Raw genomic sequence first — 16,997 nt, 5'->3', positions numbered from 1 at the left:
ACGGATGTAAGAACAAAACTGGACAAGAACATCTGAAACAACCACAACCAAATTCACTCCATCCGGATGGAGCAATTTAACTGGATAGTTTTTTTTAAAGGCCGAAATGAAATAGAGTAAAGAGGCTGTTTTTAAAATGTAAGGAGTAAAAAGTACAGATAATTGCGTGAAAATGTAAGGAGTAAAAGTAAAAAGTCGTCTGAAAAATAATTACTCCAGTGAAGTATAGATAACCAAAATTTCTACTTAAGTAAGGTAACAAAGTATTTGTACTTCGTTACTTGACACGTCTGATCAGTGCTGGTCAGACTGCTGAGAGTCCAGTTGGACATGGGCTTTTTTTTTTTTTTACCCTTCAACACTGCCATCATAGCACTGCTTAGTGGCAGGAATTTATTACATAACTTCTTCTCTCCTTTTGGTATTTAAGGGGGAAAAAATTGTGATTGATACACCAAACAAACAACGTTGTGATCCAAACCTCATTTCCAAAACATTCATCGTCTCTACAAAATGACTTCTGTCTGTGCACAGATTCGCGACTGCCCAAGGATTTTCTTTACTCGCAACAAAGCTCCTTATTATTGGAGTTCTGTCTCCTTAATCATGTCCTTCACAAGAAGTCTGAGTTTGTATTTCCAAGCTGGAGTCTTTTGTTCAATTGTTTTCTTAAGGGTTTCAACCAATCAAAATGATGTATAAAAAAAAGCATGTGGATTAATCATTTTGCTTTGTACAATGGAAATATGTGCCATTTTACACGGCAAGTTGTATACTTAGTACTGTCTTTGTGTGTGTATCAACCAAAAGGTTTTGTGTGAAACTTGAAAATGACTTGAACTCTTGATTGCTTTGCTGTTCTGGTCAGCTTTACAGACTGACTGATGATCCGTAAACATCCACGACGTAATCAGAAATGTATTCAAAGGCTTGGTGTTAATTTAAACTCTAAAATCTGAGCATCCAGTTCAAGATCTTTGCCCATTTTTGCTGTTGAAATGAGTATTCTTGGACAGATCTATTTTTAATGAGGCTGGATACAGAGTCTGGTCTGAAGGAAAAATGGAAAGATGACTGCATTACATATATATGAGGATCTCTATACGTTTTTCTGTCTTTGGTTTGCTGCAGTGTTGATATAAGCTTCAACTGCTTAAAAGAACAGGATTGTTGTGCTAATGTTTTGTGTTGCAAGAAAAAAGAAAAGTCTCAGACAGCTTTGGACATTTGTAAAAGTAGAATTTTACACTACGTATTTACTTTACACAACATATCCAGCTTTAATATAGCCCTAAAATAAAACTTTAAGTTCAGGCAGAATGCTTAATTCAGTTCAAGTGCGTAGCCTTTTTGACTATCATATCTACACCACCACAGTCAGTTGACACCTTGTTTTGGCATGTATTTACAATATCTATGATTTCTTTCTCTTCCACTGCTGAGAGAAACATTGAGTTTGGATTAATGTTATTAAAGTCTTGTTCCATCCATCAGCTGATCCAGGATCACACATTTGTTCTGCCAGCTTTGGTCCACACAAAAAAAAAATACCTGTTGAAATTATTCAATCATCATTCATATCATTAATGATTTCATAATCATTGGTGAAATATTGTGGATAATTAGTCTGCCTACAACTTTTCCTAATGATATTGCTCAGTATATTCTGTGTACCTTTAATGTTATATTAATTCCTGTCCAATAATTTGTTACAATATTTTTGTTTGTGATATCTGTAAAATAGTTGTCATTGTATTTTAATATTTTTTATAATTATTTTAAACTTCCTCAGTTCTATATTTTATGACTTGTGTTCTTTTTTTTTACAGGCATTTTGAAGTCCCTTTGTGATCCATGGTGTCTGAATATGTATTTCATTTAGTGTTTTTATTTATTGGACAATTACTGTTATACAATAATTTTAAGGCATACAAAAAAGTTTCATAAGTTTGTCAATGTTATATTAATTAGATACTAACTCTTAATTGTGTTTAATCAGCTGTTCTTTAAATGCATTAATTCTCTCCTCTGTCTTCACTCTTAAATTGAACTGGCTCAGATAGTGCTTGGTTTTGTTAAAGTTTGCATACATGCGTCTGCTGTTGAAATGTATAATAGAGAGATTGTTGTCAGCTTGAACGTTCATGTTGCACTGATCCTCTGAGTAATAGCAGCAGTTGTCGATGTCATAGTAGAAGTTAGTATCCGTGTCACCATCTTCCTCCATGTCCGGACGTTTGTACTCTGTGTAATTAAATGTTTTCAGTTCTATTTTATCAAAGTTCACGGCCATAAAATATGATATTCTGTCAAAAGAAGGTGATGAATAATTGATAGTACTGAGTGTCGTCCTGATGGTGAAGAGTTTGTGTTGTCTGTTTTACCTTCAGTCCTGTTAGTTCTCAGTTAAATCTCTCCAGATCCCCAATGTCTCAGATAACTAGTACCTTTTGTCATGGTTCGGTTTGCTAAGGACCCAAGTGCAGGAGAGCAGGAGCCAGGAGTTGCAACAAAAAGGATTTATTCCACAAAAAGCCAAACTAAATGCTGCAGAGCAGGATCAAAAAACTCAACGTAACAGGGATCAAAACTTGGAGCACATGGAGGAAACAACAGTACGGTCCGACAGGGGACAAAGGAATGACAAGATATCCTGAGGGGATAACGAGACATGACGAGACACAGATGCAGACATAATCAGGGCAGATGGGACACAGGCGGGGCAAGACAGAAACTGAAGGCTGGGGGGAATGTCAACCTTGACACCTTTGGTATTCCAATTATTATCTAATCCCTTCCTAAGGTGTTTGGGACAAAAAAATTACCTCTGTTTTATCAGAATTTAGAAATAAAAAGTTAGTGGAAATCCAGATCTTAAATGTTCCTAAGACATGCCTGAAATTTGGCTAGTGGCTCTGTTTCATCTGGCTTCATAGACAAATAGAGCTGCGTATCATCAGCATAGCAATGAAAATTGATTCTGTGGTTCTGGATGATACTTCCAAAGGGCTGCATATATAAACTGAACAAGATTGGCCCTAGCACTGAACCCTGCGGAACACCATAGCAGATCCTCATCTGTGCAAAAGAAACCTCATGTACATGAACAAACTGGAATCTGTCAGATAGATATGATTTAAACCATCGTAGAGCTGTCCCTTTAATCCCAACAACATGTTCTAACCTGTGCAGTAAGATGCTGATCTATAGTGTCAAAAGCAGCACTGAGGTCCAGTAGAACCAGTGTGGACACTAATCCCTTATCTGAGGCCATAAGGAGGTCATTCGTGACTCAAACCAGTGCTGTCTCTGTGCTGTGATGCATTCTGAACCCTGACTGAAAAACAGATCATTTCTATACAAATGGTCACATAACTGGCTTGAAACTACTTTTTCCAGAATTTTAGGTATAAATGAAAGGTTGGAAATTGGTGTATAATTCACTTAAATGTCTGGTCCAATAGTTAGTTTTTTTTTTAGTAAAGGTTTAATTACTGTGACTTTAAAAACCTTCGGCACATATCCTGATGTCAGGGATAAGTTGATCTGATCCAATATTGTCGTACCAATAAGAGAAAAAAAAAACATTTTTGAGAAGTCAAGTTGGAATGGGGTCTAACAGACACGGGGATGATTTCCGTTCAGTTCAATCTGGCTCTGTGAGAAATGGATTTCTTTTTGGATGATGACCAGTTCATTTTGACATAATTTGTCTCACTGTTGTTTGCAATAAACCAGCGTACAGGTCTGTACAGAGGCAAGGGGATTCATTCCTCCTTTGAGGTACCTGGTGTGGAAGCATCAGTATTTTCCATGATGACTGCAGTCTTTGAGGTCACTGGTACCTGTTTTGACCCCACCATAAAATGTTGTTAAATTTTGTTTGTTAGAAAGTCCAATGAAAAGGTAAAAAAATAACGAAGTGTTGGTCCGTAGCAATGCTTCAGTATTTTTTCCCCAGCCTATTAGTCTCTAAGCCTTGAGAGCCTCTCTATTGAATATTTAATGTGTAGTCTTATAAATGTATCATAAATATACAGTATTAAGACATGTATAAAAGGCTGAACAATTTTCCAAAACAGTTGGGCAAAATGTTCAGGAACATGTTTTAAGGCTGTTTTGAGCTGCAGCTTTCATGCAGTGCTGAGTATTCATCTTTTTTTTCATTATAAAACTGAAGGCCATCAGGTAGCTATGCCATCAATGAGTCCTTGGATGAAATTAATTTTAGAAAATATATCTATTTCGGAGTTTTTAACTCATTACACTGTGGGGACTGTGATCATTGGGTTATTAGTCTTTCTCTTTCTCCCTCTTCATTCATCATATAAAAGACACAAAAGCAGCATCAATGGGCTCAAAAAGCTCCGGTTTGGTCGTATCAGACCTGATGGACAGACTTCTAAAATGCATCTTCGTGTTTGAAGTTTTTATGAGTAAATTTCTATCTGGATTTGCTGTGCTGCTGTGTGAGCCGTTGAGTTCTTTTAGAACAACGACCTTTAGGACAAATATCTTGTGGTCGATCACCAAACCCAGAAATGTATTTTCTTCAACTCTGTCTACATGTACACCCTCTCCCTCTATCACGACTTTTAAATGACTGTTTCCCTTATGATTTCCAAACAACATGAACTTTGTGTGATAGTTGATAGTTTATTTATATCAAACCACTTTTTTAATTTGTTCAGTTCTGAGGTGATTTCCTCCATAAGCTGTTGTAAATTCTCCCCTTCACAGAAAATATTTGTATCATCAGCAAACAGAAGAAATTGTAGTATTTTTGAGACTTTGCATTATGCCATTTATACATAGAATAAAGAGTCTAGGTCCGAATACTGACCCCTGGGTACACCACAAACAATGTCCAAGCATGATGATTGAAAGTCCCCTATTATTCACAAATTGTGGCCTGTTGCTTAAATAACTTTCCATCCAGCATAAAACCACTCCCGTGATGCCATAACACTCCCTTTTTTTAATTAATATGTCATGATTTATTGTGTCAAATGCTTTTTCAAGATCAATGAACACCTCGACTGCAAATTTCTTTCTGTCTATGGAGCTGGTGATTTCTTCTGTTAACTCCAGGACTTTCAATAATTTGGATCTTTGAGATCTGAATCCATATTGGCTCTCAGAAATCAGTTTATCTTTATCAATAAATTTGTCCCATCTGTTAATAAATAGTTTTTCTAAAATTGTAGAAAATTGTGGGAGTGAAGAAATAGGCCTGTATTTAGTGAATTGGTATCTGCTTCAGTTTTGTATAGAAGGATGACTTTTTTTGGGATGAGCCCTGGAGTTATTTCAGGACAACGACCTCAAACAGCAACTCAGTAGTGTCATCTTTGAAACATCTAGCCCAGAAGAAGCTGCTTCAGCAACAACAATTTAGAGAGATCTGAGGATTCTCATTGATTTATCACATTTATAATATTAATTTTCTATCCAAAGTTCAAGATCTTCACAACCTTCCCATTCCAGATTAGCTGAGACTATCTCTTGAGTCACTTGCTCATCTCTTTGCTTTTTGACATGATGTCTTTAAAGGTATTACAGGAATATGTCTGTCAATCAATTTATGAAGCAACATGAGCTCTGCCCGTAAATCAAGTTCAAATACCGATTGATTGATCAGGTCTCGTTTAAAAAGTAAATCTCACTCAATTTGAACATACTTTGTATCAAGAAAACATAAATATTTTAAATTAAGTTTTGTTTTTTAAATAATGCAATCATTTGTCAGTTTTTTAGGAAGATGTTCCAAACTTCCTTGAGGATTAATCATTTTGACGTCATCTCTTTGAGACACTTTCAGATTTAACCAGATATAGTTAAAAAAAATGCATTAGCAAAACACAATTGTGACTGAAGTCTTAATAAAAGGAAAAATTGGAACAAGATTTCATCTCAGCAACTCAGCAACTACATGATATGGTATTACAGGTTTAATGTTTATGTTTTATATATATATATATATATATATATATATATATATATATATATATATATATATATATATATATATATATATATATATATATATATATATATATACACATAAACACATACATACATATACACATCCATTTACACACACATAGCACACACATTCATACAAAATTCAATTCCATAAGAATATTCATATTCCATAAATCAATGCAATCTAAAAAATGCAGAACATTTAATTTTAATATGAATGCATATAAATAAAACCCACATTACAAACATGCTAACTAAATAAAATCCTGTCTGAATTTTAAAATACTCGATTTTAAAAACAAAGGTACCCAGCATGATGAACCATCCTTATGACTCTTTTTTGTAAAGTGCAAATCTTTTGTAAATTGCTTTTATATGTATTCCCCCATACCTCAACAGAATAGGACAGATATGGATCAATAAGTGCATAGTACAATATTTAAAGTGATTTCTGATCTAAAACATGTTTAGCTTTGCCCAGTATTCCAATACTTCTGGATAATTTAGAGCACAAATATTTTACATGAGGTTTCCAGCAGAGCTTATCTCTACCCGAGCATAAAATATTTGTGTCATCTGCAAAAATTACCATTTTTAAAATATTAGACACTTTCCATATATCATTAATGTATAAGATAAATAATTTGGGTCCCAAGATAGATCCCTGTGGGACACTGCAGGCAATGTTCAAGCACATTGATTTGTAATGACCTAATTGGACAAACTGCTTCCTATTACTGATGTAGCTTTGTAACCAGGTGAGTGCTACCGCTCTGACACCATACCGCTCCATTTTTTTGCGCAATATTCAATGAACAATCGTGTCAAAAGCTTTTTTTCAATTGAAACACCCACTGCATATTTTCTTTTATCAATGCATCCTGTTATCTCCTCCACTAGCTCCATTAGAGCCATGGAAGTTGATCTAGATGATCTAAAACCGTACTGACGGTCATTTAGTAAGTTATGTTTGTTGATTTATTTGTTTATTTCTAATAATACTATTTAATATATTCCATATACCTTTAATGTTATTTTTATTCTTTTCTAATAGTTTAGTATAATAATCATTTTTGCATGTTCTCATAATAGTTAATAATTTATTCTTATATTTCTTTTATTTGAACTCTGCCTCTTTCGTTTTATTTTTTATAAACAGTCTATACAAGCTATTCTTTTTTTACATGCATTTTGAAGCCCCTTGGTCATCCATGGGTTTTCAGCATATCGGTTCTTGATGCTATAATATTTCAGAGGGCAGTGCTCATCATATAGATGTGTGAATGTATCTAAAAATAAGTCATAACGAGGGCCTGAAAATTTCACTTTTTTGGGAAAACACAAAAAACTGTATTGTTTTGCTATTTTTTGCTATTTTATAGGATACCTATATGGGTGGAAATAACATACAGAAATGCTGATTAGCAGCCCACCTTGTGATGTCATCTAAAGTGAAAAACACCAGTCAGACAATTTTGCAGATAGGAGGTTATGTTCTTCGGCCCTCGATAAGCCTTATCTACCTCTGTTTCATTATATACATTGATCCAATTGCAACTGATTAGATCATTTTTTAAAGCAGTAAAAGATTCTTCAGTGCTTATTCTCTTATATTTAATTTCCTCTAATTCCCTCTTTTTTATATAATTATGTTCATAGATAAGAAAGACAGGCAGGTGATCACATTCATTCATTCATTGATTAAAATTGCACTTATCACTTTACTTTCCATATTATTTGTAAAAAAAATTATCAATTAGGGAGGCACAATGGGATGTTATTCTGGTTGGTTTAGTTATTGTTTTTTTAGACTGAAGCCTTGAGACTAATGTGTAATTGGACTGTAAACTTAATAAGTTGTTGCTTTCGTTGCTTTTCGGTCCTCTTTAAGGCTCCATATGCCTCAAACCCTCGGCTGCTTCACACTGTAATGCACACACTCACATGCGTACAATTCCTGGAACACACTCATGACCTGCTCCAGGGCCGTTTACTACTTTGGAATAAAAGAGGAGGAAGACGCTGTAACTGCTCACATACGCCCCCTCCTTTCACTCCTCCCTCCTCATTGAGTCCTAAACTGCTGTGCTCAGTCCACAGAGCAGACTTTCACATGTTTAGTAATGCTGAGTGGATCTTGGAGTCTTTGCTCGGCTATGCAGTAGAGAGGAGGATTATCTGAGCCGAGCTCCATAGCAAGGATTTGGCATTTGGCCACTTATCCATCATTTGGCTTCCCCTGTGGCTCGTTTCACCTAAGTTTTCTCTTAGGTCCCTCTTCATTCTCCCTTTTTTGCCTCTGCGCCCGTTTTCCCTGCTCTCAACTATGACCCTGTTATCAGAGGACCAGTCTGCCAGACCCCAACCCTGCCTGCTGTCGGAGCCTGGCAAACACATCAGTACGTCTCTGCACCAGTACACAACAGACTACAGCGACTCCAAAGAGGACTACATGGACAGCGGGGAGATTGCTGTGTTTGGAGCTACTGAGCACCCCAGGCGCTCACTGGCTCGTCTTCTCCTCCACAGCTTGGTCATGTTTGGCAGGGAATTCTGCTACGCGGTGGAAGCAGCGTTCGTCACACCAGTGCTTCTGAGTGTGGGCCTCCCTCGCAGCCTGTACAGCCTGGTGTGGCTGATTAGCCCCATCCTGGGCTTTCTGCTCCAGCCCATCATCGGCTCAGCAAGTGACTACTGCCGCTCACCATGGGGCAGGCGGAGGCCTTACATCCTGGTTCTTGGCATCCTCATGCTAGTGGGAATGAGCATGTTCCTTAATGGAGATGCTGTCGTCTCAGGTGAGGGATGGATGAAAGAGTGGGCGGTGCTGTCATTTCTACCAATAAATTACCGTATTTTCTGGACTATAAGCCGCTACTTTTTTCATAGGTTTTGAACCGTGCAGCTTATACAAAGGTGCGGCTATTCTGTGGATCTTTCTTCCACCGCTCGGGGCGCTCTAACTAAGACAAAATAAATGCAAAGAGGAATACGCTACTTCTTCTTTAGCAGATAAAAGTAGAAGCAGATTTCAAACAGATAAATAGATAAATAAATATCGTTATTTTCTCTTCGTTCTGTCCCGTTTTAATCAGCAAAGTTGCTGCCGTGTTAAAAGACACTGTTAGGAAAAGCTCTATTTAGGTACAAACATGTACATCATTTACAGTTAAAAATCCTTCTGTACATGTAGTAAATATCTAATCTAACAACATAAATATCTGCGGCTTGCATATCTTTTTTTTTTTTTTAAATAAAGCGGATGCGGCTTATATGCAGGTGCGGCTTATAGTCCAGAAAATACGGTAATTATTCTTCTGGAGCTAACAGAAGTATTGACGGAAAAAAAAAACCCTGATAAGTAATGTTACAATGCTGAAACTGAGTCTTTAACAGACGGATGCCAAATTCTGGGAAAATGGGACATGTTCCTCAAAAAACAGTAAAAATTCAACTCGGAAATGTATGAGCAGATGACCCTGAGAGATTCACATTTTAAACTCGTGACTGAAGTTTAATGACTCACAGAGGTCCTGGACTGATGCCCACTGGAACAGACAGATGAGGGAGCATGGCAGAGAAAGTGGGATTCAGTGTGAAGTGGGAAACCGCAGACAAAACATTTAAGCATCAGCATCGTTTAGTGAGAATCCATCAGCCCACGGGCAGCATCATGAGTAGACTTTGATAGCCTGCCATGCCTTTTAGCATTTTAACACACCCATAAAAGCTGATTAAAATTTTAACGGGACTCATTTTAGTTTAAAACTGCGTCCTATGATGAAATCATGCTGCGATAAGAGGGAATAAGTTATTTGCACACTTTTAATGCTACAAAATATAGACATCAAACATTTGAGTGCTGCTAAGTTTGGTTCCATAACAAAAATTGCTCCTTCATTTATTTCAGTCCTCATATGAACTCATAAGTATTTAGTTTTCCTGACATTCTTTGGGTAAGCTGATTACCTCTCCCTGTTTCTCAGGATTGTAGTAAATGCTTCAGTCATCATGTGACATAATGTTTGCATTGTTGTAACTGCACTCAGGTTTTAGAGGACATATGTCGTAGCCTCTTTTTTTCAAATGTGGATACACATAAACAATTGTTAGTCTGATATAGTTAGTAATATAGAGAGACTTGATAATGTCTACAACGCAGCCTGACGAGACAAAAGACAAAAGGGTGAAACATTGACAATTGCAGTAACAAATATAATCAGAGAGGGGGGGAAGTTGTGATGAAAACAGAGCACAGGTATCTAGACTAACCGAAGCCTCAAATCATTACAAAGAGGCCTATTTGACTGAAACGAACTCAGACTTTCTTTAAAATTTTCAAGCTCAAGAAAGATAGGTATAGCTTAATATATAAATAAGTGCTATTATCTGTTCTAGAAAGGCAATGGTTCAGCATGGTTATGAATTGACAACTGTCCTTTCTTTATTCTTAAAATTTACTTTCATCATATAACCACTTTAAGACATAATTGCATGATTTTTTAATATTATTTTAAAGCCTTTTGTGGAGAGAGCCCAGATCAGGATTCACGCTTTCCAAATAATTGTGACCTGTCAATCATCCTTGGCATCTTACTTTTATGCCATCGATGCTTTAAATACCTTCCTGAGTAATTTGACTGTGAAATTCCTTCCTGTGATGCTTTTGAGGGCAAAATAAACCTGCAAAACCTTTTTTAAGATGTAGTTTTGGGCTTTTTGCTGTTGTGTGATAGCAACGGATGCAGAGAGGTGCGAGACGGGGGAGCAGCCGAGGATGGCAGCAAAGAGAAATGGGATTAAAGAAATTAGACTACCAAGGATCCTTATAAGAAACTAGGGAACTTTTATGTCAGGCAGTGCACAGGCAGTATCCCAATCCGTAATTGAAGATTTACTAATTTTTCACACCAAAGCCCATGTAAATTAGTCCAGTTCCTGAGTGGCAGAATCTAAAGTGCCCACAGAGCCATTAGTCAACTAATGCCCTAAAACCAGGATTGTCAACCGGTGGTCCGCGGCCTTCTGGTGGTCCGTGGCGGTATTGCAGGTGGTCCGTGAAATTGTAAATGGAAAACAATAATAATTTAAAAAATATATATTTATTCTTTAGACTCAATTTATTTTCCATTTACTATTCATTTTTGTGAATAATTTATCCATCCAAATGATGTCAAATGAGTGAGAGTGAACTTTGTAATATTATAAGCCCTTGTTCATTTTTCATTGACTGTTTTTTTTGTTTTTTGTTTTTTTTTTTCATAGCAAAAGGTGCAAATAAAAATATACACTGATGCAAATAAATAGCCTATACAGGCCCATACTCTTATTTAAAAGCAAGGTGCAAATTAAAACAAACATCCCCAAAAGCAGCGGTCCCCGAGTTGCTTCTTGGTTATAATGGTGGTCCCTGGGACAAGACCAGTTGAAAACCTCTGCCCTAAAACAAAGATGCTGTCTCCTATCCAAAGGAATACGTATATTGAAATATAATTTGTCTCTTATGGGGAAAAGAAGAAAAAAACATCTCTGTTGGTTTAGACAAACAGTTTTTAAATCTAGCAAACTTTTAAATTATTCATGCAACCCAGATTCATTCATCATCATCTAGTACCCGATCCCTCTTTTGATCTGTCTTCTCTCATGTTTTTAAGTAAATCTTTATGTCTTGTATATTATTTGCTGGATTATCAAGGTTTTGGTAAGAGTTTATGAAAGGCAAAGGGTCACACATGTTGAACATAAATAATATATTTATGCAAAAATTACCAAACTTATTTGGTCATTTTTAGGACAATGTCAAGAGTAAAATATTGTCTGTTTAAAATTCTCAAAAGAAATTTGTATGTGCTCATCTAACCCGGTGACCCATTCAAGCTAATTCTCTCTGTTGAGATGGGTCTGGTACCCCATTCACAGCCATTTCCACCAGGACAAAGAGAACAGGAATGTCTTGCAAAGCTTGTCTAAAGGTTGCCACGGTAGGGAGACATTAGCAGGTCGTGCAGAAAACGGCCAGGGAATGCTGTATGCAACCAAAATTTGGGGATTTTTTTTTTTTTTTGTTTTGGGAACCAGAAATTGATATTTGAGATGTATCAAAACTAAAGCTGTGTGGAGTCATGTGCTGACTCGTAGATGAGCGTGCAAGACTCCCCATTCAAAACAACTGAGATGGATGCAGCATTTCTAAAAACTTGGAACAACAAAGCTATTTCTGAATATGTGTACTTGTTTTATTGTTTATCAAGAATGTATCCAGTGGAGACTTGTGGAAACTCAAGGCAGCAAATTATGATGGAGGGGGAAGCAGTAAAAGAGTGTTAGGACCTTTGTTTTGGCTTGACAAAATGTTAGTTTTGAGATGTTTTGATGATGACAGAATAACATTAATCTAACTTCAAATTAGTGAAGTTATCCAGATAGAGCCTAAAATGTACTTGGATATTTTTCTTTTTTTTTTCTTTTTGCCCCCATTGAACCTTATCTATAACACGACTGAAACACAAAAACTTAAACCCTAAAAACAGATCATATGTCGTAATGGATATACACACTTTTTCCAGAGGAGTCTGTGGTTCATTATGAGCCATGTTGATGTTCTGAGTATTTAATTCATGTTGTACTTACCAAGTACAAACTACAAATATACAAGTCAAAACTTGACATACTTGGAAGTGAGAAACTGAGCATGTTTTAAATGCAAAACCTACAACAGTCCTTCTGGGTCCATGGCACTCTTTCTCCCTTTTGGATGCATTTTCTAGTACAGCTGTCGCTCTGCCGACATCACATGCTTTGTTTTCTTGATTGGTTGTTTGCCTTTCCAATGACTTCCAGAGGATTTTTTTGTCTGAGTCCTTTGGCTCTGCCCTCTGGAAATCAAAGTCAAACTCAGTTAATGTCCTTATATAGGAGTTGAAAGAGTTTACCTTGTGCTATACAATCCTGCTGGTGCCAAAATTGTCCTTGCACATTTACAGCTGAATATGCATGCTGAATATGCATACTGTAGTTTCCCAGAGTTCTTCTGGATGCAACGCAAGGTCTAAATAAGAGTCGAGGGGTTTGGAAGGTTCATACTGGGTCAGGAGGTCACTGATGTATTTTGGTCCAAGACCATTCAGAGCTTTATAGATCAGCATCAGAACTTTAAAATCTATCCTCTGAGGGACAGACAGCCAGTGTAAAGACCTCAGAGCTGGACTGATGTGGTACACTTGGTTGGTCATAGTGTCTTGATATATTCTTGAGGTGAATAGATCTGTGGTGACCTGTAATAATTTCTCTTTGGCTCCAATGACAATTACCTCAGTTTTGTTTTGTTTAGCGAGAAAGTTGTGACACTGTCATTAATCGCCTCAATGCCTTGACAAAGAGTCTGTACAGGGCCTTGGTCTCCTGGCGACATTGTAATATATATCTGTGTGTCATCTGCATAGCTATGGTAGTTTATTTTGTTGTTCTCTATAATCTATGCTAGTGGAAGCATGTAGACAGAAGAGGTCCCGGGATGGAACCTTGGGGAACTCCACATGAGATTCTTGTCTCAGATTCTTGGCTCCCCTCTCCCACCTGTCTCATTTGTGTTTCCTCGTTGAGGACGTTTCTTTTTTTTGGTGAAGGCAGCGTGTCTGCTCCCCTCTCCCACCGGCACATTTGTGGGGAAGGCAGCGTGTTTGCTCCCCTCTCCCACCTGCACATTTGTGGTGAAGGCAGCGTGTCTGCTCCCCTCTGCCACCGGTACATTTGTGGTGAAGGCAGCGTGTCCGCTCCCCTCTCCCACCGGCACATTTGGGGTGAAGGCAGCATGTCCGCTCCCCTCTCCCACCGGCACATTTGTACATTCATCCTGGAGAGATGTCACAGCCCTCTCCAGGCCGACATCAGATGGCCGCGCTCTGGTGGCGATGGAGGACGCAGAAATGGCTGGTTTCAGCCACATGCCCCCCATCGAGCCCTCCATTGCAGCTCCTGATGAGGCTCTGAAGCCAGATCCCAAGTGCCCCTCTACCAAGTGTAGGGTTACTGATGGGTATATCTGTAAGGCCTATGACACAGCAGCGCGCATTGTCCGGCTGGGGAACAACCTTTCCCATCTTCTGCTGGCTCTCTCCACTTCCCTGCAGGATGCACAGGTATATGATTCCACACGTGACATGTGTGACGTATCCCTACAGACTTTTGGCTCCCAGACGAGGGAGCTGGGGCGTCTGATGTCCACCCTGGTGCACACGCGCCGTTATGTCTGGCTGGCGCAGTCACCTTTGACGGAGACTGCTCGTAGGGTTCTTCATCAGGCACCAGCGGAACCCAGGGAGCTGTTTGGGGCAACTGCTCTGAAAGCTCTGAACCGCACTGCCCTGGCAGTGGCTGGTGCACCTTCACAGGAGAGCGCCCGCTTCCAGTACACCCAGAGGCTGCCCCTAGGCGTCGCCCCCAGCCGCCTGCCCACGGAGGCCGGCGCGGCTCCCAGCAGTCCGTTGGACAGCCTGCTGGTGACTTTCGCCCCCCTGTGCGTGGACCGTCCCAGAAGCGTCGGGGCGCTGACCCCGACCGTTGCCCCCGCTAGGGCCACGGGGCCGGTCGTCGGCTGATTTTCCCAGCAGCAGCTCAGTTACTGGGCTGCCTGCTCATCGGATCCCTGGGTGATTTCCACATTAACCCAGGTGTAGAAATTGCAGTTCGGACACCGGCCCCCTACCTCCGGCCGGGTCAAGATAACCATCATCAGAGGACCCCGAGGGCCCCAGTGTGGGACCTACCCATGGTGATGGGTGCCCTCTCTTCTCCACCTTTTGAGCCCTTGGCCCAGGTGGACCTTAAGTGGCTGTCGATGAAGACAGTTTTCCTCCTCGTCATAACATCAGCAAAGTGAGTCGTGAATTACATGCCCTGTCAGTCAGCGGGTCCTGCATGAGATGGAACCCAGATGGCTCAGGGGTTATGTTGTGGCAGAACGTGGCGTTCCTGCCCAATGTCCTGCCACACACTCATGTTAATCGGCCTATCCAGCTTGCCCGGTTCGACCCCCAGCCAGCGGAGGGTGGGCCGAGCCCTTTGTGCCCCTACGGGCCCTTGCTGCTTATGTTGATGCTACCGCGCCTGTGCGACGGTTGGAGCAGCTTTTTATCTGCCATGGTGGCCCTAACCGAGGTCGTGCTGTTTCCAAACAGCGCCTGTTCCACTGGGTGGTGGACACCATCGAGCATGCCTACAGGGTCAATGGCCGCCCCTTGCCAATGGGAGTTAGGTGCCACTCGACCAGAGTATCTCAGCTTCTTGGGCTGCCCAGAAGGGGGTGCTTCTGGAGGACATCTCCGCTGCGGCTTCTTGGACGTCGCCTGACACGTTCTCCAGATTCTACCGGATCAACATCGTTGGGCGTGGTTCTCCCAGGTTCTTCTGCCTCTGGTCAGTGAGGTAGGTGACCGGGCTGCTTCGTGACGTTGTTGGTATTTGTCATCCAGTGCTTACAGCACCGCCTGGCGGTCATTAAGGGACGAAATAGAACGAAAGTTACGACTGTAACTACGGTTCTATGAGTCCCGGATGACCACCAGGCTTTCTGTTCACTCAGAATTCTCTTGCTCTCGCGAGAAGATTCTAGGAACCGATCACCTGCCGACGCCGGAAGATATACCCGTCCGGGGGTCCTGCATGGGTCACGGGTGACGTGACATTGTTGTTATTTGTACTTGACATGCGCATGCGTGAGCAGAGATATCCAGTGCTTTCAGCACTGTTTGGCGGTCATCCGGGACTCATAGAACTGTAGTTACAGTCGTAACTTTCGTTTTGTGTTAAAAAGTAATTTACCATTGGAAAAAACACGTTTTCAATGATCTTAACTCAAAATGGGAGATCTAAGATGGGACTGTAGTTGTTACTTGTGTGGCTTTGGAAACACACTCGACATTAAGGACAAGTTCACGATCAGTAACAGGTCTGACTCCAAAATCTTTTACACCTTTTAAAAAAAACTGATGACAGGATGTCTAAACAGCAATAGGAGTTCAGTTGACGTGAGATGTCCTCCAGGTCTCTGCTGTTAATGGGTTGAAACTTAACATGGTGTTTGAACCAGTTTTTGGTGGACACGGTACAGACGCTGAATCTGCTGCTGAAGCACCAACTGCTGGTCTAATAGTTTGGATTTTGTCTGTGAAGTATTTGGCATTGAAGGTCATAGTGGATGAAGATCAATTGCCACGGACACAGGAGGGCTTGTTAGCCTGTCAACTGGAGCAAATAAGGCCCACGAATTATGATTGCTTTTAGTGATGAAGTCAGAGAAGTAGGACTTCCTTTCATTCCTTAGTTGTAAATTATAAGAGTGGAGTTTCTCTTCATAGATTAAATTAAATTCTATTTTATTGAGGTGTCTCTAGGCGACTTCCAGAGACCCAGAGCATGCCCCGAGCAAGTGTTATATAAACAATGGCAGGTAAAAACCCTAGTGGGAGAAAAACCTTAAGCCAAAAGATGGCAAGAAAAACTCCCCTTTAGGAGGGAAGAAACCTTGAGCAGGACCTGGATCATAAGGGGGGGCCCTGCTGTCGGAGGCCAGCTGGGCAGAGCCGGAAAAAGGGAGATACAGTAGGAAAGGGAGAATGAAGAACAGAGAGAGAAGGGGCACAGATATAGATCTATATATTAGTATTAATCATCTGTGAGCTGGAGAACTAAGACTTCTATGTGCATAAATCATAAGATATCATAATGAACCTGGGGATCTGTTTTTTCTCCATCTGCGCTCAGCTTTCCCACACTCTTTTCCATTTTTCACCAGCGTGGAATTTCGTAATGGGAGAATTAAAGTCTTTGTTTGTACTTTGCACTGAACATTGCACGTGGGAGGAGGTGTGCTCTTCGACGTGTCCATGTGTCATTGGGCACGATGCTGGAACCCCAAATTACCTTCAATATAAGCTCATCGGTATACAACTAGAGACAAAACGTGCTGCATATATTCTTAGAAGTGCTGTGAGGGTGTTTGTCTAAATGGTTGA

General features: G+C 39.9%; 1 protein-coding gene across 1 annotated transcript in view; it reads left to right on the top strand.

Annotated features, from left to right (window-relative positions):
* Positions 1-8,126: 8,126 nt before the first annotated feature.
* Positions 8,127-16,997, top strand: part of slc45a2 (solute carrier family 45 member 2) — a 34,348-nt gene continuing 25,477 nt past the window's right edge. Inside the window, exon 1 of the mRNA XM_061733272.1 lies at positions 8,127-8,783. Within this exon, the coding sequence (XP_061589256.1) occupies positions 8,312-8,783 (472 nt within the window). The 5' untranslated portion in view covers positions 8,127-8,311. The remainder of the gene's footprint in view (positions 8,784-16,997) is intronic.

Source organism: Cololabis saira, chromosome 11 (genome assembly GCF_033807715.1).
Source record: "Cololabis saira isolate AMF1-May2022 chromosome 11, fColSai1.1, whole genome shotgun sequence".
NCBI classification, from domain to species: Eukaryota; Metazoa; Chordata; class Actinopteri; order Beloniformes; family Belonidae; genus Cololabis; species Cololabis saira.
Note: the sequence above shows the minus strand (reverse complement) of the source record. Positions and strands in the feature narration are given on the sequence as shown.